At 33.9% G+C, this 27,821-nt stretch overlaps 1 protein-coding gene across 6 annotated transcripts; it reads left to right on the top strand.

Moving 5' to 3' along the window:
* Positions 1-307: 307 nt before the first annotated feature.
* Positions 308-27,821, top strand: LOC119632786. Of its 6 annotated transcripts, none has more exons than XM_038025871.1 (10): positions 308-925; positions 6,715-7,326; positions 24,696-24,802; positions 24,888-24,999; positions 25,070-25,382; positions 25,456-25,670; positions 25,734-25,892; positions 25,964-26,385; positions 26,453-27,408; positions 27,482-27,821. In XM_038025871.1, exons 2-10 carry the CDS (start codon positions 6,944-6,946, stop codon positions 27,635-27,637), a joined length of 2,823 nt encoding a protein of 940 aa, XP_037881799.1. In that variant the 5' UTR covers positions 308-925; positions 6,715-6,943; the 3' UTR covers positions 27,638-27,821. The 6 variants fall into 6 exon arrangements, with proteins under 6 accessions (XP_037881799.1, XP_037881803.1, XP_037881800.1 ...); XM_038025872.1 differs by lacking the exon at positions 308-925 and having other exon boundaries at positions 6,314-7,013; positions 7,067-7,326; XM_038025873.1 differs by lacking the exon at positions 308-925 and having other exon boundaries at positions 6,314-7,326; positions 26,453-26,635; positions 26,738-27,408.

Below are 27,821 nucleotides of genomic sequence, written 5' to 3'. Positions count from 1 at the left end.
GTATGTCAACACTTTGCTATAAGGTTATAAGGTTATATTAACACTGCAACGGCAAAAAGTGTTTGAAAAACATTTTGTTATGGCAACGCTAGGTCTTGAATTTTCCTCATTTTGATAGCAACTCTGACAATTGGAAACTGAAACCATTCTCCATTTACTTTAGTGTCTTTTTGACAATCAATTCAGTGTGAGATTTCTGTTGATTTTTTTTTCCTGCACTTTGTGTTCTATCTAAACAATAACAACAACAAAATAAGCAACCTTTGACAATTTCCTGAATTACACGTTTTTGTTTTTTTTTTTGTGTTTTTGTCAACTTTTCTACTTGAGAACAAGATTTATATGTTTATTTATGCACGCATTCAAAACAAAACATATGCCGTAGAATTTTTGTCTTCCGTTTGTGTTGCTGAGGTTATTCATAATATCACTGAGAGGTGTTATGAACATTTTGTATCTTTTAATGAAAAGCAAAATGAAAATGTCAAAAATAAATACAAATAACTGTGTGTGGATACATGGATACATTAACAAAAGAAAAATGGTATTACTGTTGGTTGTTGTTTTTCGTTCAATGGCGGTGTGATTCATACATATTTTTAATATGAGAGAATGCGAATGCGAATGTTTATGTATGTATCTAGGCAGACGAGCAAGTTTGCCTGGTAATGTGTATGTTTATCAAAAATAAAAGGAAAAAGCGTTAAAAAAAAATTCCACATTTTAACAATTAAAAATTAATAAAAAATGTACAGAGTGCGTGAAAGTGACATAAATCACGAGAGGATCAACAACACCCATAAGAATGTATATTAAAATGCTTGCTGTTAATTAGTCATCACTTATGAACACAATATTTTGTTTATCGATTATCGATGGCATTTGACGGCAGCTTAACAATGAAGACCATAAGAACATTTTTCAGGTAAACAAATACGTTAATTAAATAAATGGATGAGAAATCAATAAAAAATTTTTAAATAAACAAACAAACACCAATTTTGATATATCGAGTCTTTGCTCGCAAAAGAGTTGCTTAGATATTATAACAGAGCAGCAAGCAGGTCTCGTTTAGTTGCCTTTGGAGGGTGTGTGTACATGTGTGAGTGGTAGACTCTATCGTTTATGGTTATTTAGTTAAATGATTGTTTTTGTTTTGTGTAGATTGTGCTATTTTCATAAATGACGTAAGCCTTTATTTAAAACGACTTTTGTGAAGCAATATCAGCCAACCAACCAACCAACTAAATACCAAAAGATAGACCTGCTGTCAGCAGAATTCAACCACACAGCTAAGCATAAACAACAACGAGTACAAGGCAGTGAACAATGAGATGTAAAAGAACAGACACAACATTAGCCAGCCTAGCAAGTACTGCAGTCATACATATATGTTGTATGTGTGTAATTCTGCTATGAAAAAGATAGTTTTATGACAACCTCTACTAAAGCACCGAAGAGTGCTTGTTCCATAAGAAACGGAAGAACACTGCTTATAAATTTTTTTTAGATATAAAGGTCAACATATAGTGCGACGAAAGCGGAAAAAAATTGAGAAACAAAATTCACGCTTAGTACATATCCTATGATGTGAGCTTCAAGAAACATGATTGGCAAGATATGTGGTCCGCTTCCCAATAAAAATGTTGAACGTCTACGAGAAAGTGTAGAAGAGATTATGGGGAAATTTCTAGCTGATTTTGCCAGCATGTACACACAAACTGTATTAAGCTAGCTTGAAATGAACGGTACTGAAAATTCGTTGAAAACGAATGAAACTTTTTGTTGTTCTGCGCTTATGCTCGGCCATTAACCCAAACAAATGATCTAAATTACAAAAATCAGTGCTCACATTATCGTTACTTAAAATAGTGCTCAGAAAACAACTACGGAACATTTCTTTTACTGTGAGACCATATGCGCTTGTGTACCGGCAATAATAGAATCAATTATGAATATCTCTTCGGAACAAAGCGCCTATCACCAATTCCTTCTTCAAAAAATGATTTAGACTCATGAAGAAGATCAAGACAATAAATTATTTATTAAAAATTCACATCAGCACATAGGCATTGAGTTGTTTACCTTTGCTTTAAACAAAAACGAGTAACGTTTGCGTTTAATGGATACACGAGCAATATTGAAAAAAAAACGAAAAAAAAACATTAACGCTACAGAAGCGTAACATTAGAAAAAGTGAGAAAACAGACTTGATAATAAGTCTAACCTATATGCAACGAACCGAATTGGAACGAAAGTATATGCGAGAAATATAATAAAAGAGAAATTATGAGCCGATTGTTTTAATACCTCCCAATAACCTTTATATAAGTACGTACGTTCCTTTTTTCAATATATCGAGAAAATTCATTAGGCTCTCAGACTAATTGTAGGGCAGAAATAAAGCAGAAATGGAAAATAAAATTAGAGACAACTTGGCTGCACCTTACAATTGCTTTAAACATTAGTTAGTCCGAAAATTTGTCTTAGGTTCCCTACAATCTCTCCAATCATTACGCGTCGATCAACTTCAAACATAACCTTTAGTTAATCGTCATCAACTGCACTTGGCTTGCCAGAAGGCAGTAAAGCTTGCACTGAATATTTCCAGATCGAAATTTCACAAATCAGGCTTGGTAAGGCCGGTCTGCTAAAGCATTAGTTCCATACACAATACATGTTTCTTTATGTGCTTGTAAAGCTCTTTTGGCTTTTTTTGAAACAAAAACATAAAATATGTGTTATGGGCCCGCTTTGATCTTCTAAGCCTTATTTATGTCTCACTCTTATTAAACACCCGATCACTGTGAGAAGTTGTTTTATAAAATGAACATAAGTCTGCAGCTATTTTCGTTGTCTTTAACAATTCCTTTGTTCCTTTTGGCATATGTGGAAAGAATTTTTTTTTTTTCGTTAAGTTTCAATCTTTTTCCCAAATGCCTGAAAGGAACTACCAAAGGGGCAAAAAAGTCTCTACTGGAAAGTTTCAGCCTAACATCTTGTACGGCTTGAGTTAAGATGTCTTCATTTAAACACTATTACAAACTAAAATACGTTGGCGGCTACTGTCAAACTATAGTTTATCTTCTTAAAAGAGCTTTCTTATCTTCCACAGTGAGATAAAATAATTAAATGTCAACTTGCATACATTAGATCATATTGAAAATTCTCCGCGGTATTTTCTGCGGGATGGTGCTGATGCTTATATATATATATATATATATATATCAGGCAACACTCACCTGGTTGTCTCGAACGAAGATAGGCTTAAAAAAGAGACATTTCAGCTTACACTTTTTGTGAAAATAGGTTTCCACCTCTTTGCTCATGTAAAAAGCTATATTACTTTGAAAATGAAGAAATACGCCATGTGATGATGGAAAATGTAAAAAGGTTGAAAAGAAAAAGAAAATTTGTGAAGTGTATGGTGAGAGAAGGCAGTGCACCTAAAAAGAGCAGACTACAAACAGAAGCTCGAAACAGCGGAAACAACCGCGGAAACTTTTTAATATAACCTATTATTACTTGTATTGCATCGTTATAAATGCGCTATAAGAAACTGTCATTTCGTTCGCACTATTCGCAAAAATACCCGGAAAGAGTTTTACTTAGAGAATCACTACGAATGTATTTGGTTCGGTCCATCTATTGTTGCCGTTTTCCACATCCTCCGAATAACGGCAGTATACTGAATTTAGCAAAAATACTTCTCAGCCTTTTACTTAAACTACTTTTGGAGATGAAGTCTTTGTAAATTGCAGTAGATATCGGGCGAAAACATTGCTAATGCGTTAATAATATTCTGTGAATCCTTTTTGCTAATTAACATCATGTTCACGATGATCAAATTTAATAAATTTGTTTTATTTTTTAAATACTCAACATAGTTTTGAAAGTCAAACTGTTAACTTTTTATAATAAACGTGTTCACGTATGGATAAGAGCAATAATGCACAGAGAATGGCCAGTGACGTTATGTAGATGACATTTCACTTACTTTCTAAATAGACAGTATTTTTATTAATAAATTAATTTAGAAAAGAGAAAATAATAATTAAAAAAAATTCTTCCCATCTCAGCGCACATAAATCAATTTAAAGAGATTTCAAGCTATTATGTTAATTGGAGGCGTACCAGTTAGACAATCGAGACCTTTTCGCTATGACCTTTCATCGTATTCTAAAATTGCATTCATTTTCAAACATGATCTGCGGCCGTCAGCGAAAAATAGCTGCTAAGTTTCAACTTTCTATCCATCTATATATAGACAGACGGAGAAAGCTAAAATAGCTCGCAATCTCAAGTAGAACCACATACACTCTATATGGAGTGTAAGCGAAATTTTGTAAATGTCAACGTTCGGTGAACTGATTTTGATGCATTTCTTTTTAGGCGATTTATTCATAGTCTATGATTATACCTTACTTCAGTTAGGGTACAAGGTATATTAAGGTTGTCCGGGCGGTTGTACCACCCCGAGGGACGTGAGACAGACCCAGCTTTTATTATACCGATCGATTCAGAAAACGCTGCCGATGATCTAAGCTTGTCTGTCCGTCCGCATTCTGCCAATGTACCCTTGTGCTTTCGCATTTTTCGAGATATTTGGATGACATTTGATACGCTGACGTGTTTTTGCTCAAGGACAAACGCTATTGAAAATTGTCCTGATCGGATCACTTTCTCGACTACTCCTCTTATAAAACCCTATTTTTTTAAGCCGCTATAAGAGGAAATATTGTAACTTTCAGAAACTCGCTCCAAAAATCGCCTAGTACTAGCATTCCGGCGGGGGTGCTAACTTTGGATCGGGTGGGCCAATTTTTTAAATGGCTTGCCTTCCAATCCATCCCTACGGAAACTGAATGTTCAAATGGTAAATACTACCCGATGAAAATTCGTTCCTAATAATAATTTATCATGAAACTAATCCTAATATACGCCTGTAGATTTATTTTTTGAATACCAGCCCAAACAAGGATTCTAAAGCGGAAGAAGACTTTGTGGGCCAAACAGTTCTAATCTTTAATATTTTATGATGGAAATTTGTCATTAGGTAATCAAACCTATGAAAGTTGGATCACATCTAGACCGCACTATATATATAGGGGCTGTCATAAAAGCAAACCCTATGGCGACAAAGACTAATTTATGATTTATTATGACAGAAGCACCTGGACAAGGTTAGCTGAATTTAGACCACGTTGACATTTGACTATCCTCCAATGTGAGGGTTTTCGCGAAAATTATGCATTTATATAAAAATAATGTGTAATTTTATGGTTATATTATTAATTGACCTATGGTATCTATGGCTGACACTGCCCGACTATACCCGGTTAGATCAAAATTTATGATAAATATTTTTGTACAGTTTTAAAACTATATCCACCATTTTTACACTCGCTCTCCAAGTCGTAGAACAAATTCGTGGATTGTGTACTTTATAGAGCTCTCAATACGTACCCTAGAACGTAGCAAAGCTGGCACAATTGCCCACTTTTTCCGAAATGCGCAGGACAAATATACCTTTCGTTCGGCCCTGCAGTAAGAATTATGAGAACTTTTGGATTGGACTTAAACTAAATGCGTAAGCCATTGCTATAATTACTTCAGAGTTTGAAGTTGATGGAAAATTCAAAAATATACGTTTAAAAACTTAAAACGTAAATAGCTAAAATTCACATCACTGCAGCAACACGAATAAAGACAATCTTCTTATTACGTCTAAAACTACAACGATATATAAATTTATTTACTAATCCATTATTCCAACAATGCTAGCATAAAAATCTCTTTCCGTAACAACGACTCTCTTGGGATCTCTGCAATTATTGTGTGTGTGTGTGTGTGTGTGTGTGTGTTTGTTTATGTATGTATGTATGTATGTGTGTATGAGTGTGTGTGTTTGCATGCATAGATGCTCTCTTCGCTCGCCCTCAGACCGAAAGATTGAAAATTGCACTCACTACGTAGCGTCAGTTGGACAATTCATTCATATCTTTACGCCACTTATAAACGGTGTTTAGAAAGCATTCGTTCGTTTGCCTTTGTCGTATACGCGCGTATTATACGGCTGCAATACTAGGTGATATTTACCGAGATACAAGCATCTAAAAAACAGTTTATATCTCTGTACTCAGATAATTTGAACGTTTTAAACGTGCAGACATCTAACCGATGAGCATTTAATTTTTTCCTCACTGCTTGCTCATATCATTTCTAAATTTAAACTTGCAACAAAAAAAAAAACCAATGTGAAACGATTTAGTTTTACTTATAATTTACAAAAAAAATAAATAAATAAATAAAAATAAAAAAATAATAATAATAATATTTACATAAAATAAGAATTCCGCTCATTAGAAAATTTAAGCAAATGTTTGGTGCGAAAAGTTCAATACACGTTTTATCATATTACAGCGATTTTGTAATATTTTTTGTTTTTGTTTTTTTTTTTTTTTTTTTTTAATTCAATGCTCTTGTCGCTGCCTTTTTTACTCTCTCCACGCTTATGCAGAATTTATCTTTTAACGTAAACTTACGAGCATATTGCAAACGGAAAAATTAGTTTCGTTATCAATTTATTCGTTTAAAGTAAACATTGATAGACGTTTGTGTGCGCGCAGAGCTAGCTACTACTCTGTGCAATTATTACTATTACTTTTTTGTGGTTTTATGTAAAACTTATGCTATTAGCATTTTTAATTAAAGCAACATATAAGGGCATGGAATAAGCAAAAAAAAAAAAAAACAAAATGACGATAATAATAAAGATATAATGTGTTGATAAATATACCGCAGTTGAAAACAAAACAAAAAAAAGAAACGTTAAGAAGGAAATTATACAAAAAAAAAAAAAAAAAAAAAAAAGAAACGGCAAATATACCGCCGCATAAACTGCATCTCCATGATATAAAGAAAGCGGAACGAAAAATAAAAGATGGGTTTAAGAGCGAAAACTGCCAGCACTTCATTAAATGCCAACAATAAACAACAACAAGTGCAAAACTGTAAGTTTTTAAATGGCAATAAACGGTGCAACAATAAAAGCATGCCTCAACAGGCGATATTATTGGCCTCATCGAATCCCGGCACCACGATCGGCTGCATAAAAAGTTCAGCATCAATATCGACTTTAGCTAAGCAATTGCAACCGAATGCGAATAGAGAGACGAGATGCAGCATCACCAGCATTCACAGCACTACTACGTATCGCAGTAACTCTTCATCAGCTTTGCTGACAACAAACAATATGCGACCTCAGACATTAAATGTTCATAATCGTCGGCAGACCCCAACGGATCATACGCAATCATTTCTGGGGTATGTGTTTTTTATTTATTATTATTATTATTTTATAATTTTTGCCTCTCTTTTATTATATATTGTATAATTTTTTTTATATATTTTTGTTATATTTGAATTTAATTTTTTAATTATATTTATTTTTATTATGATTCCCTGTGTCGGTGGCTAAAGCTATTGCTGCTGCCCTTCCGATAGATTTAAGAAATGATTCGATCGAAAGATTAAAAGATATCTACTTCTTTCCTGTGCTTGTGACCAAGGGTAGCCTACTGTTTCGCAGATGTGTTTATATCTGAAAAAAATCTTTAAAAGCGACCGACAACTCTTTAGTTATTTTTCTCGCATTACTTTCTTTGCTGTCTTTGCTAAGTTGTGTATCCTGCTCAACATTTTTTTTTTTTTTTTTTTTAATATGATTAATTAACACTCAGAAGATGTCCCCAATACGGATAACATGGCAGTGGTTAAAAAGAAGTGGGAACAGAAATAGAGATTTGACAGCATTCTTGGGGATGTGCACACAACCTGTAAGTGATCAAGTATGCTCTATCGCACTTGAGTTTTGAACCTGGGAAAACTGATTTGGTAGTCGCGATTCTTATCTACTCGACTACTCATGTGGATAAATAAATACGCAGATAAACAATAACAATAGATAGATAATATAATAGACTTTATTCGATTAAGTAAATTTCATTTTATTTACCTATCGTTAACTATTCTAGTGGAACTGAAAGGTGAAGAAACTCTTTAGACGGGAGATAACGATAATTGTCCATAAACAAAATACTGTTCCTTATTGTGCATACAATGTAGGGAAGTATATCCCCGGTGTGTTAGAAAAGTGGTAGCCGCTACATAAATCTCTAAACGAAATCCCCGAACTAAATTTAAAAGTTGTTGCTCATGATAACTCAAAAGTTAAAATAAATAAATAAATAAATAGTGAAGTTACTTGAATACTCTTTTTGTGTATAATGTGCCGACGGACGAATAACGAGATGGTAAACGAAATCTGAAGCGTTTCTTAGATGACTCTTTTAAGTAATTATCCATACAAGTAACCAAATAGGAAAGAATCGTGACTACCACGGTCAGTCTTCACGTGTTCGAATTTAACTTCAGGAGAGAATACATGGTCGTGGCTACAGTAAATGCGCTCTCGATAAAAGCATCTGCTAGGCTGTGGCCATTGCCTATCTCTTTTCTTTTGACCTTTTTATACACCTATAGGAACATACGTTGAATGGGTAGTCATATTAAAAAGGAGAAAAGATCTCAACAAACTGCTAATGGAGTGAGTGAATGAAGAAGAAAAGAAACTGTTAAGTCTGAGTGTTAAGACCAATCGGCAGCCGAAATGATAATATTGTGTAAATTCACTTAATAATAGCGTAAGCCTTTAGCCGCCACGTCTTGTTCTTGCCCCATTCAACAAAAGGCACTTTGGTAGTCTAAGTTGTTGTAGCTAAATACTTGCGGGGTGAGGACCTTCATGGTTAACCGTCAAAACTGTTTGAATAATAGATGGATGTACCCGTTAAACTTAGGAGGATCGTTCGATGATCTTATATTACGCATACATCGTCGTCGTCTTCTAGAGTCAGAAAGGCGGATACAAGATTAAAAGCTTCACTTTGACAATAAATTTTAATTATTCGTTGTGCTATCTGTTCTCATGCTTTAGACAATATACCTGAGCTTTTAAATAATGTAAAATTTTGAAGTTTAACTGGGGTTATGTTAAAAATTCTCAGAGTTTATAGTTCGTTCGTTGCAACTGAGATTCTGTAATGGTGTGGTTCAATGTTAATCCCTGGCCGTATTGAAATCGTAAGATACAAAGGTTTCATATTTTTTATTTGTCTGAAGGCGTGTTTATTTATCTCTATGAGGTCTTAATCCATGGATTACGAATATGAGAATAGTTAGGTTAAGCGCCTGTCTACGAACTCCCATGACTTATATTTATTTTTATAAAATTAGTTAATTAATTTATTAATTGACAATGCGAATCTTCTTAATAAATTTCCGGTCATATATTATAATGCAAAGAAACTCAATGAATATGTCATGGTGGTGGTCCTTTTTAATGTATTTTTAATAGAATTATGAAAAGAAAAAAAAACATCACATGTCGTCCACTTATCTATCATGTTTGTGGGCATTTGCTCCATTGTACTAATAAACGAAAGATAAAATTTATTTATTTATTTATTTATATATTTATTTTTTTTTTTTTAATTTCATTTATGTGATTAATTTTTTACAATTTTATTGTGAGGCTCGGAATTATATACACAATCGCACAACGATTCGCCGCAATAGTGTCAGAGCTACTCGTTCGCATTCAGTCGTCTACTTTAGCATTCCCTCGTCCGGTCTGTCTGACATTTAGCCAACAACGCTTAGGCAGTCAAACAAGCGACAACAGCACCACCGATGGTATTTCAATAATATTCTGTCATCGTTATTTTAAATCATGTTTTTTTCTTTCCTTTTTTTTTTTGCTTTTTTTTTTATTATTGCTGTTGTATGCTGGCGTTGCGTAGTTGTCGTTTCGTCTGTATACATATATATTCACACCCACTAATATCGTCAACAATTTATTGTTTCTGATGATGATTTTTTTTTGCTTTTTTTTTTTCTTTTTGTTTGTAAAAAATCTTTTTGTAAATATTTTTGTTTTTTACTTATTATTATAAATGATCGACGACAATATCATTGAACTTGATCTTTGAAAACCATTAAGCGCGTGTTGCATTTTAATTAAAAGCAAAAAAAAAAAAAAAGAACACATTTTTCCACTAAACAATTTGGGAAGAGCGCAGAAAATAGGAAATCTACGATATGAACAATGCAAACAGAGACACCATCGCACAGAGAATCATGTGCAATTTTAATTGTCATCATGTTGAAGATCTACTTAAAAAAAACAAAAAAAAACAAACAAACATAAAAAAAGTGGTATCATTAAATAAAATGAATGGGAAAGATTTCATTGACCCCATGATATTCATGCGGCAATTAAACCGTTAAATTAATGGGTTTATGATTTATTTTATTTTCATTTTTTTTTTATCGAAAGAAAAAACTATGAAAACGAACAATGAATTTCGTATCAGATTGTTGTTGGTGCATTTCCTGTTCTTATTTGATCAGAATGTACACTAGGCGCTGAAAAAAGAAAACAAGCAAAAATAACAATGAAACCAGGAAACGAGTCTAGTTCTTCTCAAGTATTTGCTGCAAAGACTAAAGTTGTAAAATTATTAAAATATCTATAAGGGATTAATATTTTATCAATTTTTTTTGCAAACTTATTTCTGGTGCTATATTATAACAAAGACAAAAACCCTATTCTTTCATTCACATTTAATGCTTAACGCTAATGCGATCGTAACAAGCTTTTGACAATCATGTGAACTGTGAAAAAACTCTTCTACTTTAAGCGAAAAATTCTTTACTTTTTGTTAATCTTGCGCGGAAGTATGTAACACCCAGAGGCAGGTGAGTTAGTCCCAACCGATCCGTCCAGAATTACTTGTCTGTCTTCTTGTTTACAGGCCGCAATTTCGAAGGTATTTTGATTATATTTGGTACACTGGTGTGTTTTGGCTCAACGAAGGACGTAAAGTGCCTCTGATCGGATCACTTCCCTTGAAAGATTTGAAAAATCTTTATAGCAATAATTGTAAGGCCATGTAAGGCATTTAATGATGGTTCGTAACCCGCTAATACTGTCTTTACTTGTTTTAGACCAACGATTACAACTAAAACAAAAATATGTATACATAAATTTGGAATTAGTCATGAGGTCATAGTTAACCCTCATCACGAAAGGTGCTTTACTGTACCACGAAGTACCCTACAGCCTCAAAGTCAGAAGAGATTCTCGTATCTTAGACGGAAAGAAGCCGATCGAGAACGAAATTTGCGATAGAGACGCGTTGACAAGCTATCCCCACAAACGCTGAGGCTGAGGCTGAGAAACTAGGAATCACATTTTCGGAGCTTGCATCAATAAATAAATTATTTCTTATCTGACTTTTTTTTTATAACAAATTATATGTACCTATATATAATATTTTGTGTTTGTGTACGGCTTGTTTGAATAAATAAACGAGTTTAAATTATAAACAAACATAATAATTAATTAATAATTTAATTATTCCCATGATTCTCATAAGAGACTGAGAGGCACGTCTTAGTATGATTCATTGCAAAGCCACCTGTCAGAATTAGGATTAAAAATTTTCATCATTTCGCAAAAAAACCCTCTCTCTCTCTCTCTCTCTCACACACTTTCGATCTAACATAAACACAAAAATCATATAGAGATCACGTTGCTTTTTTCTAAATTTAAAAAGTTTTTTTCAAAAATTTCTCGAAGGCCGTGCATAATCTGCCTTTTTTTCGTTTTTTTTTTATTTAATGAGTTATATTGGCGAGCAATTTGCTGCATTGCTGCATTGGCAGGGTCTCCCACAGATTGTTTTGACGCCCAACGCAGCCTTCACTGCTTGGGCCTTAACCCAGATTTATATTAAACGTCAAATTTTATAAAGAAGTGATGATATCATTATATGGTCGCAAGTATTTTGCCGCACCCTACAACACTTGCGGTGGTTCATCAAGTCTGTGAGAATAATTGTAACTCCAAGAAAAATAGATCCAGCTTTTATGTATTATATTATTTATTATATTAAGAGTGATCAAGAAACGATTTAAGCTTGTCTGTCGGTCCGTCTGTCCGTCTTATATATTTGTGTTCAACGTATAGGCCGTAATTTTTAAAACGTTTTGATGAAATTGAGCGCACGGGCATGTTGTAGTCTAAGTACGAAAGTTGTTGGACCGAATAACCTTTTCGGCCATTTCCGTTATAACGACTTAATTTGAAAAGTCCCCATATGAAAAACTGGAAGGTGAAGCAAAAAATGTAGTAAAAAATGCAGGTCCTTGGCCTACTACTACAGCGCTTTTCCATTACATACGCCCAGCTATTGAATTAGTTTACATTTATAACAAGTTTTAAGGCAACCTTGAATAACGATCAACTTTTCGTACAGTTCATCACTGGTAAAATTTTCAAAGCCATAGCCTATGTACCCGTTTTTCTTCAAAAATTTCACTTTTGTGAAACAAACTCTACAAGGCTTCTGATTTTTCTGACCTGATCGATTTTCATACATAGCACCACCATTACAGGCCTGCAGTTTGTTAAAATTACTTTCGCTTGCATCAACGGCTTATTAAAGAAGTGAAAACCAGGGCCATCATTAAATACCCTACACTACCGTAGAGTCCATCATGCAAAATAAGGCGTTATACAGGAAGTGGTCGAAAAAGTTTCTAGATCCGAACTATTTTTTATAGTATTTGTCCTTGGACTAGAACATATCTGTTTACCAAATTTCGTTAAAATATCTCAAAAATTGTGAGCTATAAGTTAAACGCAAAAAACTTGGGAAGACAGACAAACGAGCTTAGAATCTTCTAGGCAAGCCTTGGAATCTCTTTCTGAATCGGTATAATAAAAAGTTGTTCGGTGTTTTGCATACATCCGCGCAATCATAATATACTCCGGTAGCGCAATAAAAACAAAAAATTAATTCATATCGAAAACAAAAAAAATATACGAGATTGAAAGGACATTTACCGTGCATATGCATGTTTCTTTTGTATATGAAATCTCTTCGTCTAAATGAATGTCTATAAATTATCTATCAATATTGTGGCTAATTTGTTTTTTAGCTCTTTTTCTCAAAATATTTGTTTTCCTTGGCATTCTTGGTGTTATTCAAGTCATTAACTTACGCCTACTCAGCTCGGTGAATGTTTTAATGTTAAATATATTGAATAACATGCTTTTATATTTATACATATTTTTCTTATAAATTTTTATTTGAAAATAAACAAGCAAGGGAACGTTATTCGCCTTGAATCGAATTTTAGATGCCCACTGCCGACGACAAATGTTAGACAATTGATTTTTTTTTATGTAAAACTGCAGGCATTCTATTGAACCAATCGGTACCATTTATGCCAATGCCACAATATCTTTATTTCAATTCCAAAATTGTTACATACGCTTTCATCGGTCTTTCCAAAGAATTTTTATTTATTATTTATTATTAGGTTATTTAGCATCGATATAGTTTTCGAAGTAAATCCAGCAAAGCTGAAACTGGGAGGATTTTATATTCGCCTTCTTTCACAATAGCGAAATTTTATTTCTCCGACATATGTACATCGTGTACGTCATAATGTTCAATTAGGTATTCATACCCAAGCTGTTCTTTTAAATAAAGCTTCGGAATGATAGTTAAGATTTGCGCATATATGTACAGACATGACTAAAACGATTCCGTTGTTCACGTCGCCCAAAAACACGTAATATATTTCTTGAGATCTCCGAGATGTGTTTATGTCGTTATGAATATTTGGCAAATCCAATAAAGCCGTTGAGACATAAAAACATTTTTTTTATATTCTAATTTACAAAGATATGTGTAGGCGATTTTATTACCCTTCTCAAGCAGGCTTCATTTTCCAATTGGTGGCAATTTGAACGGTAAGCAAAAATAACTAAAACAACACTAATTAAATATATATATGTATGATCTTGCTTGACGAAATCAGGGTACCGCCATGTGTGCGGATGCAAAACGTCATCAACACCTTTTGACCTCTGCAAGACAATTTATCTTAAATTTTTAATTGGAAATTCTCATCTAATTCTCTACTGCAGTCAATTTAAAACAAATTCTATAGAGATCATCAACCTCTTTAATAAGTATAGATATATATGTTATCGTTAACCTGATGGGAGATTGTTTCTAAAGTAATTTAAGCATTTTTTTTTTCTTTTTTTTTTTGATTTATAACGATTCGCTAGAATTAATTGTCATTTTCATGTGTGCAAGAGATACAATGAACCCCTACTGCTTAAGTATAAAATTTCAACCGAATGTACCCCTTGCGTGTTGAATAACTTTGAAATTTCATCAAATAATTGATTGATTGATTGATGGGTTTAATAATTATCGCTCTTATTAAATGATATATCGAGATATTGTTGTTGAGGAGAGAAAAGATTTATTGCATTACAATAAAAAAACAATTTTGACATAAATACATCATACATCCATATAACATAGGTAGTGTTGGAAAATATGAAATAGACACTGTATATACTATGCACTTGGTCTCTTTCCTATTCCTTCAAACTTCTCCTTGTAATCTGCCCTTCGCTATACCCAATGCATGAACACACTTAAAATATTTTACAGCTGTGAAGCCTTTCATCAAAACTTATGCTGGCATGGCTTCGACTTGCTTGTAGCTAAGTAGCAACACGACTTAGGTGAAGAAAATCAATTTCGTGTTACTGGCTTAATAGACGCTCCGAACCTTCTCTGACGTGTGGAAAGAGTTCATTATCCAAACAAAAGTTGCATCTTGATATTGCCAGCTCTTCTGCAGGCGCTCGGAAAAGGCCACTTGGGCCACATAAATCCATGCCTGGATCTATTCGTTTTTAAACTGTCTAATACTTTTGTTCACTTAAAAGCATTTCCAAAGAGTTGAAAAGTTGATTAGACATAAGACTGAGAGCGATTCAAAGTAGGTCAGTACTAATGCCAAAGAATTGAAAGCGTGTGATGAAGCCTTTAATGTTAATTACGAATTACACCAAAGAATCATTCTTGCCATTTGCCCTGTAATTTCGCAACACGTAGGGTATAGATAAGAAATGTGATTCGTGTAAAGTGTTAATGCCACTCATTATTCGCAGTGTCCCGAAAATCTTTTAAAAATCTATTTCGAATACATCTGGGTAGTGTTGTGAGTACTTAAAGCTATCAAAAATAGATTAATCGACAGATCTGCGTTTTCTCATCATTCGTACTTTTACTAAATTGATTTTATTGAAGACAAGAACAACTCTCCACTGCCACTGCATGCAGGCAATCATGTTTCTCTGATTGCTCTCATTCTGAAATCAACCGCCGTTGAATTGTGTGAACTCCAAATAGAGGAAAGAAAATTTTCCGACAGTATCGGTGGATAGTACATCAACGGCTGTGCTATAGAAATGTTCAGGCGGATATACAGAATTGTCAGAATGAGAAACAAATAATGGGCAAGATGTGTCGATCTTGTGAATATTGCCGGCAAACCATATAATTCCGCTCGTTTCAATTTTTTCATGAAATACTTTCTGTCTGCTGGTATGGTAAATATTCTTCTGGTCGTGAGGTAGTGTGTATAGAATATTCTATCACAGCCTAGCATAATTTTCTTATTCTTTATTCATAATTATGCTTTAGTAAAAGGCAAAATCCCCAAAGTTCAATAGCTTGCCTCAACATGATGTTCAACGGCTCTACCTGCTAGCATAGAACCTTCTGTAGAAATCCAGCCTTTGAAACTATTAAGAAATAGTTCCATGTCCTTCCATTATGTCAGTACAATGGTGATAAATATGAACAAAGCAAAGTTAGAGCATATCATTTCGATCCGTTATGATTATTTTTATGTCACATTTCTCTTTATATTATCTTTCCTACAGCATTCGGGACTTGCAGATTCTCAATTTTTACGCATATTTTATCGCAAATTTTTAGATCAGATAACCGCATGAGGTGAAGGTTGTCCTCAAGCTAACAGACTATAGAAGTAAAAATGATAATTGTCGTGTGGCAGAAAGGACATGAAAATAACTTTAAAGTTCTACAAAGCAAGGAAACAAACCGAAGATTTCAACAGTAACAAAATACCTATCACCTTAGTATGTGCCGTAGTGTACGGCACCTGACACGTGATGCTGTTACATTTCAGTGATATTAAATTTAATTTTATCATTCAATACTCATGCTTTTTTCTGAATAATGTCAATAAAGAACAATTAACTGAATATAATATTTTTAATAATATGATATTTAAAAATAATAATCATTGGTTTTGTTCACAAATGAAAATAAATCTTATGACTTCACAAACGCTGATGAGTAGTAGTTAAATATGAACGTTAGCAACAATAATGATTATAATAATAACTAATATATAAAATATATTATGAGAAGTAATATATAATTGAGGTAAACACAAAGGTGTTATTATTATGCATTATGATACAATGACGCGGATCTATAGTAGTAGATCATAAACATTGACATTAGCAGATTAATTAGTCATTAATCGAATGTTTGCATGATTGCATAAAGGTAAACAAAACAGATAATCGGCAAGGAATGGAATGGGATTTCGTAAACACTATCCTCACGATACTTATTGACAGATCGAGAATGTTCAGACAAGCTCTGCACATTCAAGCGCAAACATCTTTGTTATTGTTAGTCATAGAAAATAAGTATTTAAATAACAATCAAATTACGATCAGATAGATTACAAAACACTTTAACTTAAATAACATATCAAATTACAAACACACTCAAGTGAAGTGTTGAAAGAACTGTTCTTAAGAAAACGGCCTAAATTACTAATCTATCTATTTGTTAATGAATGTTCGCATTTTTTTTTTTTTTTTTTACAATTATCGAAAAATTTATTTTGTTCGTGAGTTAATACATTTATCCTTTCGTGCAAAAATAGTGCTGAATAACGGATAAACATTCAAATGCAAACAAGTTTCATAGCAGCGGAATAATGAGATTCTTGTGCACTTTCATTGAAAGCCACGATGTGTAAGTCAATAAACTGTCATTAAAAAAAGCAAAAAACATCTTCCACTATTCACTATTCATCGGTGTATTATTATCATAATTAATGGCAACATTATCATCATCGCACAGTTATTTCCTGTATAGCTTGCGTATAGCATAAAATAATCAGCTTAACGCGTAAATAAAAATGTAAAAACTGTATATACAAATATATATATATATATATATATAAACTATTCGCAAAATTGATTTATAATGCCAATCCATTTATATTCAAACACTAAATAATGTTGTTAAACTATTGGCTCGTTGTTTGGTATAACAAAAAACTCGTGCATTTGCTTATATTACTTATATATCATCTGATCGATTAATAAAATAGCGAAGACAAAGCTAGTTCTCCTATAGTTCGAAGCGGGACGAATGTTGTAATTACCAGATTTTTTTTTGTAAGTAACCAACCTCTTTCCAAACTATGGTCCTCAGATAATTGCAATTATCTCAACACATTTTTCTTTAATTGTATGGTAAAGAAAAACAGCTGTTTTCTCTTAATAATCAACGAAACACACGCAACAGTTATTCGTTTGTTTTTTTTTTTTTTCTTTTTTTTCTGTCGTACGTGCAAATGAATATTTGATTTTCAGTCATTTTAGTCAATCCATCCCTCACTTCTCTCTTTTCGTCTCTTTTATCATGCTCTCCATTTGCAAATGTATTGCTTGTTATTTTACGTTTCTCAATACATATGTATTTGTTTGGTTTGCTGTCGTATACATTTCAAGTCATTTTTATTATTAGTTATGACCTCATCATCATCGATTATATTGTGGTTGATTTCTTACTGATGTTTATTTATTTATTTATTTGTTTTCTTTCCTTTGCAAGCATTAAACAACAGTAGTAGGTAATATCTCTGTCAGTAGCATTTCAATTCGCAACAAGAAGGAAACGTTTTTTTTTCTTTTTTCTCTTCTCTTCGTTACTTTGCGGCAAGGCGTTGAAAGACTAAGCCCATCCCAGGCAGGCTTATTCTCTAAAGTGCCCAAACTTTATACGTTTACTCTGATATTTTTATTTCTGTTATTATTATTTTGATTTCGATAGTTAAAATTGAATTGAATTTCCGCAGCACTACTCTCGATAATGGCACTGTTATCATCACTGCCTTGTGGATCAATTCATCTATCTAAAAATTCACCGTCGCTATCATATAATTCACTTTCTACATCTGAACATTCCAGAGATATGCTGGTTCCATTTTCTAAATATGCTAAAACTTTTCTTCCTTTCTACCTATAGCTACAGAAGTCATAACATCGTTTTAGAAAGCATATGTTATATGTAATGGGAATTTTGAATTGAAATTGCTTGTGTTCAGTGTGCAAACTTTATGAGCTGTTTGCGCAAAGTTTGCGGACCAAGTCCACTTTTGCACTACAAATTGACCAGAATTATGATATATTTATAAAATGTTATCGCAAAAGTGTTTTTTTAAAGCGAAACAAACCTACTCGTAAGTTGAAAGGAGTAGAATACCTACAAAACGTTGCATTCAAGAATGAAAATTAGTATCACTTACCTCGTTTTAATCTACAAAAGTCAATCTCATACCAAATTGTTTCTAGTAGATGCACTTATTCTCCTTTACCTTAAGTTTCTTTACATAGGACAATAAAATAAAATAAAAATATAGACTTCGAGCTTTTGCTGTATACAGGGTATTCTGTGTTTGTGCGGATATCCAGAAGGGCTTGAGATAGACCTCCGTCTTATTATACCAATCGATGCTTGTCTGTCCATATTTTCTTTGGTTCAGCCTACATATAATGCCTTCTCTTGATATCTTTTTACGTGGAATATTGTAATTTTCAGAATTACGCGTCCAAAATCGCTTAGTAATGGTGTTCGGCATTTTAAACTGATGTGAAAACTTTGTATCGGATCTTTGAACCCCTTGCCAAAGAATCTTTCCTATGGTAAAAGTGCATAATTTTCAACACTTTGCGGTGACGATTCGTTTACAATAATAACCTGACATAAAACCTAACTTTACCGACTTTGGACCACGTAGATATATTTTTAAATCTCAACCCATATAAGAGTTCTAATGAAAGATAACTCTCTACATGCCAAAGAAAACTAATTTTTAATATTTTATAATCAAAACTTGTCCTTAGTAAATCAACCATAGGGAATATGGATCGAAGCGATCTGTTTTTTAGACCGCAGCATATAAAGAGGCTCTTATGAAAGTAAACCCTTCTAAGGTGTCGAAGCCTAATTTGTGCTTTTTTTATGACGGAAGCAAATGGAAAGTAATAAAATCTTTCACAAGTAGATCAAATTTGCTAAACTTGGACCACGCTGGCGTCTGAGTATTCTCCAATACAAGAAATTTTCCAAAAAAATTATACATTTACATGGATGCATTTGCACAATGTCGAATTTTTGATATATTATTAATTAAGCGAATTGATGTAGAGTATCCAATTGTCGACTTTGCCCGACAATAATACTCTTACTTGTTTTTACAAATCAGCTCTCGGTTTTATTAAATTTTTCATCGCATTTGCTAACATCTATAAACATGCAATTAGAGGCCTTATAAAGTATATATGGTTGGTGAACATAACATCATGTCCATACCTCCATTCTAATGTGTATTATATTGTAGTTCACGTTCATATGTCTCGTATGTTTTTAGTTGACGATCACAAATCATTTGATACTAAATTTGCAATAAAATCCAGTCCAATGTATGTTACAATAAATGTGAAACAAGTTGTAAATAAAATTTTGTTGTTATTTGCGGACACATCAGTAAGCCGATCGGGATCATTTTTGAACTGGCCATGCAGACAGGTTTTAGCGAACATTCGAGTAGCTTTTCACAAATATATTCGCGGAATCGAAAGTTATAGACGAAAATTTGCAAATATTTTCGCTGTTTTCCGAGGTTGTTTTAGTTCCATCTGGATTGTGAACGCATGAGGTAAATACAACGCGCCGATTTTTCAACATCATTTTCTTCATCGATCGACTAACTCATATAAAACGTGGTATGAAATAATAAAAAACGTGGTGTAAACATTTACTGAGACCATTTAAAATACTTGGTACAAGACCTTCTTGTACTTGCAGTGAACAAAAAATTACAAGCAATAATTTATAGCGGATATTAACGCCAAAACTATTACACATCCGGATCCGTAGATTAAGTAAAACACTTTTAATATTTCATATCCAGGCACGCAATGGAGAACATAATTTTTTTTGCTTATTTTAAATTTGTGAGGGCTGTAAGTGATAATACATCGGTCAATAATTCCTGGGACTGCTTCGTAGGCGTCGTTTCCATGCAACAACTCCAATATTGACACCATGCTTATCAAAATTTCATACCGTTTTGATCGTTTATTTACAAATTCCCACGTTTTTAGCGGCAATGCTTTTATTATTATTGAAAGAGTGAAAAGATCCAAGGTTCGATTATTGATGAAGCAGTGATTTTGGATGGAGGAAAAGCACCGTTCAAAGTGAGCATTGGCTTAAAGGGTGTTTGGTAACTCTTCTTCGTCTTTATAATGCAAGCGCTTATCGGTTAGTGTTATATTTCAAAAAAGAGCTGCTAAACCAATTGTTAGTTACAATGAAGAAGAGCGATTTTGTCATGTGAAATTTGTATGGCGTTGTTAGTTGGGTGTCGGCTAATTTCTTGTGTTACGCGAAATCCTTGAAAACGCTGCATGTTCCTTAATCTGCCTTGCCCTGTTTATTGTTCTGTTGATGTAATTGCTGGAAAACCATCAGGGTATGTACATTGTAAGGAATAGTACTCACTTCAGAAGCTCATCTCTTCTTCCCCTTCAAGTGACGGTAGTTTCGTAATAACGCCCGTGATTTATGCTCAAATAGAGAGAATAGCGTTTTAATTTTTTTAGTCGATTGTCTCTTAGCATTGAGAGTTTTGTTACCGGAGAAAATGATTTGTACAGGACTGCTTGTTAATGTAGCTCCGTGAAGATGTGTGTTGTATGTTCAATAAAAAGAAAGAATACCCCGCATCAAGCCAATGAAAAAGATTTTCCTTCCAAGTTAACATTTTTCCGATCTTGTTCATCATTTAATGAAACAAAAGACCGAGATTTTAGTAGTACTAGTAGTAGTAGTAGTAGTAGTAGTAGTTATAGGACGTAATCCTTTGCAGAAATTCTGAAATTAGGTTTGAATTTATTCCAGGAACAGCGGTTTTGTCCTCGTGACAAGTGGAAGAATATTTTCTTTACTTCAGACCAGCGCCATCGTTTTACAACCAAATTTCAAATGTTTGCAGCATGCGGAGCATCATTTGATTTTCTTAAATCTTTAACACTAATCTTTGAAAGAAAAGATTTGTATTACTTTTCAACATTACGATTTACATATCCCTATTCATTTAAGGCATATAAAAAGAGAAGAAAAAAGAGAAGGAAAAATATTGCCAAATATGTATATCGTCGTTATTGAAAACGGGTTCAGGAAACAGGTCTTTGTTGAGCTAGTTTTACCACTAACTAGTTTGTAGAATATAACGCACTCTTGCCCCCAACTTTAATTCATTTCAAAGAGAGTTCAGGTAACGACAAACCCGTGAACCTTCTTTAAAGGGGAAACTAAGAAACTATATATATATATATATATATATATATATATATATATATATGTATAAAATTAAATTCTTACGCTAATTGAGAATGTTTAGCATCACGAACTGCACGATCTTAGATGATGATGTTATATCTATAAAGAACGTTTTTAATAAATTCCATTTCCATGTAAAACATGATTAATATCCAAAAGTTGACGTAAAAACATTTTCATTGTTTTCGTTGCCTAATGAATTTATATTTGTAGGCGAAATTAAAAGTCATAATTATGCTTTGAGAAAATACGTAACTTATATATTCGTTTCAGCGATTCCTTGTCTTCTTCTCGTTGTTTACTGAAACCATCTAATAGAAATGCTAAATATTTCAATAGATTCCCCCTCCTCCCCGTCTCTCATCCTATTAAAAGATAAGAAAACTACAATGTCTTCTTAAATAAAAATTTGACAAATAGAATATATTTTGGGGAATTTAAAAATAAACATTAACGCGTAACATGTTTGTGAAAATAAAGCATCTTGCGATTGTGTACTCAAGCGAAAACTCGCTGAGAATCTCATCTCTTCTAATACCTTGTAAAGTCTTAGATAAAAATTGTATTCGAACTCTGGTGCAAATTTCCATATATTTCCAATGGAAAAAGAAATTTACTTTACCTCCCAATTTTGTTTTTGTTTTTCTTTTCTTACCTACCACTAACTAATTAATGGACTCCTTGTCGACACATAGTCGACTTAGTAGCGCGAAGATTTATTTATCTAGGAAAATTTAATATCGAAAAATTTCGGATAGAAACGTAAAACCGCAAAGGGCAGTTTACCTTACAATATAATAAGGTTTTCAGCATAATATTCTACGTTTTCTGCATGTTATTCTACATAGTTTGCTAATTTCGATTTTTCTTGCAGGATGGCAAGTGTAGAACAAGTAAGAATGTTATAGTCGGGCATGGCGATCACCATTAAATACCAAACACCACATTGTCTAACACAATTCCTATTTTTATGATTATATCTTGTTTCTATATGAAGTCATATTTTTCATTTGCGTATTTATGGGGAAAGGGGGCCCAAAACGCAAACTAATGTAGTACAAGTTTAATGCATGGGACAGGAATGGAATAGGCCTGAATGGTTGTAGAGTTCATTTTTGTATGAAATTACTATTAAGGGTCAATTTTTATCACCATATATTAAAGCTTAGACTTTTCTGCTCGACAAAAGGTCAATTTTCATGAAAATTCTTATTAGGGTAAGATCCAAAAAATGAGCCGAGGCGGTCTAAATTTGATACAATCAATTTTTTTATTGTTACATTACTATAATGACATAATTTTCTTCGTAAAGCATTGATAATTATACCTTTTTGTTGTGTGAACTTCAGCGTTCGTTATATGAAGGGGTTCAAAAATTGTCTCAGCTGGTCGAAAGTTCCCATACCAATTTAGAATGCCCAAACACTACTACTTAGCGACGTTTTTCGACTTTTCAGAATAGGGCGTTATACCGTGGGGAGGGGACCGGCCCCCCCCCCGGTACCAATCCGAAACATTTTCAATAGCGTTCGTGCTTGAGCCAAAACGAGCTATAACTTGACCACAAATTTATATGGACAGGCATCAGATGGACAGGCAGGCTTAGATCAATTCATATTATGACATTGAATCGATCGGTATAATAAAAGGTGGGTCTATCTTAAGCCCTTCTGGCTGTTACATACGAGCGCGCTAAAATAGTGTACCCTGTGCTACAAGTAATGTAGGGTATAATAAAACAAGTATAAAATACTTCTTACTATAAATGTATGTGCGATTAATAGGCAGCAACAACGTCAGGCAAACCATAATGTCTTTATAGGCTAACTAGGCTTATGATAAGCTAGAAAGCTAGTGCCACTGCCTTTAATTTGCAGATTTTTTTTTTAACATGTAATAATATGTAATCTTATGTTATGCTTGCTCTTATATTTTTCAAATATTGCAGTACGTTGCCATAGATTAATTTGTGCATCCACCTTAGCGCCCACACTGTTGGAAATGCAGCAACTATCAAGTTAATATTAAATGCTTCTTTAAACACATTTTTCATTTTCCATGGGAAATTTTCATCTTGCAGTCTTTTGCATTATAACACGCGCTGAGACGCCAATTCCAATGCAGTTGATTAGTAAGGCGCTAATTAACCTCTACTGATCTCCGTTACAAAGCTGATAAGCTTCACAAGTCTTTTTATTTTTTCTTTCTTTTTCATTTGGCATTTACAAGCTCTTCTCAGTTTCGTGATTGCTTACTGGGTTAAGACATCGATCGCATCATTATGTCTAAGAAAGAGGCGCAATTGTTTTACAATTTGTTTACTTACTTTAACCATTCATTGCATACGAGAAGCTCTAAATCATATTTGTTTGCGAATTTTAAACATCATTTTACAACAACAATTTTTACAATTTTATTACTGCTCTACTAGGTGCATATATATAGATCAACAGAAGCAACAAAACTCTTTCGTATTTCCCCCTCGTTTACTTACTCATACGCTTATTCGTGTTCTATCTAGCGGACTGCCGCAGCGAACAGATGGATTTTATGGGTATTACAAAACCGTTTCTTGTCGGATTACGTTATTCTGTCGATAATCTTAATGATGAGAGTAATGATGATTTAATTTTGTATTTTTTGTTTTTTTTTTTTAACTCGAGTGTTCATGCATTCATTCACGCAGTGACGCCTAGGCGTTAAGTAAACAAGAAGAAAATCTAAATTGCTAACAAGTACCAGAAGAAAACGTTGGCGTAGTTGTAGTGTTGGCCGACCAAATAAAAATATAATGCAGTTGTTGATTTTTATTATTACTATTGTTGTACTTGAGTGTTGCAATACTGAAATTAGCCTGCAGACGAATTGCTTCCAAGGAGCAGATTCTCTTGTAAAGTGAATATTTCATATGATGCGTAGCTTTTTTTGTTTTTTTTTTTAGAAATATGTGCCACAATAAAATTTTCCTCATATCTTTTTTCATGTTCCTTCATATTCATCGTTCATCAGTGAAGTGTTGGCTGCTTGGCGTGCTAAAGCCAGATGGAATATAGTGCCAGCGGAACGTACGCAAGAATTATTCCAAGAATTGAGTTTTCATCCAAATGACGAGCAAAGTAAGTGATAGCTCATATATTAGCCCACATAAAATGTTCTTAATTATTATTCTTCTACTCTGCTCGTTACGATATATAAAAATAGTTAGCGATATGTTGCAAACTGCCAAAATGTTAGCCCGTAAAAGTAGCCGTCACTCGAATGGTCTAACTTTCGGAGAATTTTGCGTTCTAGCAGCTGATTTGAAAAGATTTCGGTAAGCGTTTTAATTACTTAAAATGGAACAGTAGAATATAGGCAATGTCATACCATCTATGCTTTTGCAGGACATCATCCTTCGGTACTTCTTCGCCTGGGTATTGTGACAAAGTTAATTTGTTAAGCGGTGGCACAAAAGGAGACTACAATGACGACGACGAAGCAAAAACCAAATGTAGTTTCTCTGGGGGTGAGCTGCGTAGTACAAAATCGTTAAGTAACGTAGAAGACTGTAAGAAACTTGATTCTACAACGACTAATTCGGGTTCAACGTCTGCGCCGGTTGAAGTGTTTTTAGGCGGCTCATGCAATCCCACTACGTGGCGTGCTGATGTTGCAATACCCGCCTTGAAAAAATTGGGCATTTCATTTTATAATCCAGTACGTAGTCGCGTCATTTTTTTTTTTTTTTTTTATTTAATGAATATTATAAAAATTATTTGTGCATTTTTAGCAAGTTTCTGATTGGACTCCCGATCTCATTGAACTCGAACATCGTGCTAAAGAAAAGGCACGCGTTTTATTTTTTGTTATGGATTCGGAAACTCGAGCATCGGCTGGTGCTATCGAAGTAGCTCATATAGCTGGTCAAAATTGTAAACAACTTGTCTTGGTACTACATCCGTATAAACCCAGCCAACGTATACTCAACGAACACATATCGCAACAGTAAGTTAAAATCCATCTGTGCTTTATATTCCCGATCGTGATTGTTTTTTAATGAACTCGTAGAGAATACATTGACCTTACACGCAATCAATTGATCTTACGTGAACTTGTCACACGTCGCGGCTTGCCAGTACTTGACAACATCCCGTCGGGCTTACAACGCACAAAAGATGTTTTAGCCGGTTTCAGAGATCCGCCAACAAATATAGCGTCTATTTTAATGTAAGTGATATTGAATTAAATATAATGCGTAGATGCGTAGATGTATATACGAGATGTCGTCCTTATTGCAGCGTCGTGCGTGGTGCTTTTGATCGCGTTAATCCTGTCTATGACGTTATTACTATTGAACAGTGCCAACGTGCTCTCTTGTACTTGGGTTACACGCAAAGTCTAGTAAAGTTAGATAATTTATCTAAAATTATAAGCGATCAACGAGAGTCGTTAAGTTCCTTAAAGGACATCGAAGCCACCGGCGCAAATGCTCCCAATTTTAATATGAATTCAACATCATCAGTTGCTCAACAAAATGCTGCAACCGCATCAGACGGCCAGGCTTTCAGCGATTTCAGTGATTTAATCGATTTTAATTTATTTTGTGTTATATTCGCTTATTTGTCAGTGTTGCAGCAAGAAATTCACGAAAGTGGTTGTATTTCGCCCATAAAGGGTATTAATGTTCCCCCGCCACCAGTTTATTTGACAAATATGCAAGGTTGGTTTATAAAAAATTGTGAAAACTAATTGCTCGGACCTCATATTTATAATTATTTTCAAATTAGGAGAGGGACGTCTAGCTACTAACTATTTTACGAACAAAAATGCATCGCCAATATCTATCAATGGCATTGTGTCCAGCAGTGAAGAAGGTGGGCAAAATGTAAGCGAGTCATCAAATCGCGATAGTGGTACTTCGTCACCCCAGCCTGCGGAATCTTTAAAATCTCACTCACAAATTCATTTAGGTAAACCAAGCAAAAAATCAGTTCTTTTAAATGTCGCTACTACTAAAACTACTGCCATAACCACGACTTTAACCAAGCAATCTAATACTTCGGCTCCCATAGCTAATTTGACGTTACTTAATAATAAAGACAACACGATAGCGCAAGATATGGCTACGAATGAAGAAGAAAGCGATTCCACAGACTCCGTGTTTTCTAGCAGCAGCTCAATCAATTCAATTAGTTGTTGTGAGCCATCTAAGAGTTACATAGCGCCAGATTTTAGAGAAGTCTACCTGGGTGGCAGTTGTTATTTACGCACCAAATGGCGACAAGATCTTGCCATACCTTGTTTGAAGGCTAATGGTATTTCATACCATTTACCTTCATTACACGAAAGCTTAAATCCCCGCGAACTAAACTGGTCCGAAGATCAACCAAAAACCGAAAATTCGTCGTTACATAAAGCGCAGGCTCAGCCCAATGCTACAGCGAGTAATTTTATGCGGACTCGACGAAAATACCGCACCACCAGTGCTCATAAAGCAACAAACACTGAAGAAGTGACAACAACTATAAGCGAGGAAACATTAAGTTGGTCTCTATCGCCTGTACGCACGAATCTCTTCAATCCCGCTCTATTAGACTCGAGTCGAGTATTGCTTTTCGTTATCACCAACGAAACACGATCTTTAGCACCAATGACTTTGGCAGCCCACTGCATCGGCTTAATGTACAATGTAGTCTTAGCCGTACAAATGCTGCCAGATAATTGCGTAATAGGCAATGAAAAGGTATTCGTTCGCTTTTCTTTTTTTTTTTGCTATTAATATTGTATTTAAAAAATATAAATTACCCTTTGTACAGTTAACTCCTGCAGCCATTAAGGACTACAATCGCGGTCGCTCCTATCTTATCGATCTGGCGAAACGTCAAGGTGTACCAGTGTTCCATAATATCCAATCAGCTTTAGATTGCGTCGTAGAAAAAATCAATTCCTATCAATCCAAACGTAATGATTAAAAGAAACCTTGAACATTTGAAGACATACGACAATTAAGATGATAATTACTTTTGATTTTATTTTATGTTTTAATTAATGTATGTGGTTGAGAGTTTGTTTTGAATGAAGGTGTCTGTTAGCGAATAAAATGTATTATGTGTAATTTTAAGTTAAGTTTAAATAAATAAAATACAAATAAAAATC

This window comes from Glossina fuscipes, unplaced genomic scaffold, assembly GCF_014805625.2.
Source record: "Glossina fuscipes isolate IAEA_lab_2018 unplaced genomic scaffold, Yale_Gfus_2 2, whole genome shotgun sequence".
Classification (NCBI taxonomy): Eukaryota; Metazoa; Arthropoda; class Insecta; order Diptera; family Glossinidae; genus Glossina; species Glossina fuscipes.
Note: the sequence above shows the minus strand (reverse complement) of the source record. Positions and strands in the feature narration are given on the sequence as shown.

Bases quoted from the DNA above. Each gene is read 5' to 3' on its own strand.
- LOC119632786 (XM_038025871.1), top strand. From the start codon at position 6,944: ATGGGTTTAAGAGCGAAAACTGCCAGCACTTCATTAAATGCCAACAAT. The intron at 7,327-24,695 runs GTATGTGTTTTT...ATCGTTCATCAG, and splicing joins CATACGCAATCATTTCTGGG to TGAAGTGTTGGCTGCTTGGC. The intron at 26,386-26,452 runs GTTGGTTTATAA...TTTTCAAATTAG, and splicing joins TTATTTGACAAATATGCAAG to GAGAGGGACGTCTAGCTACT.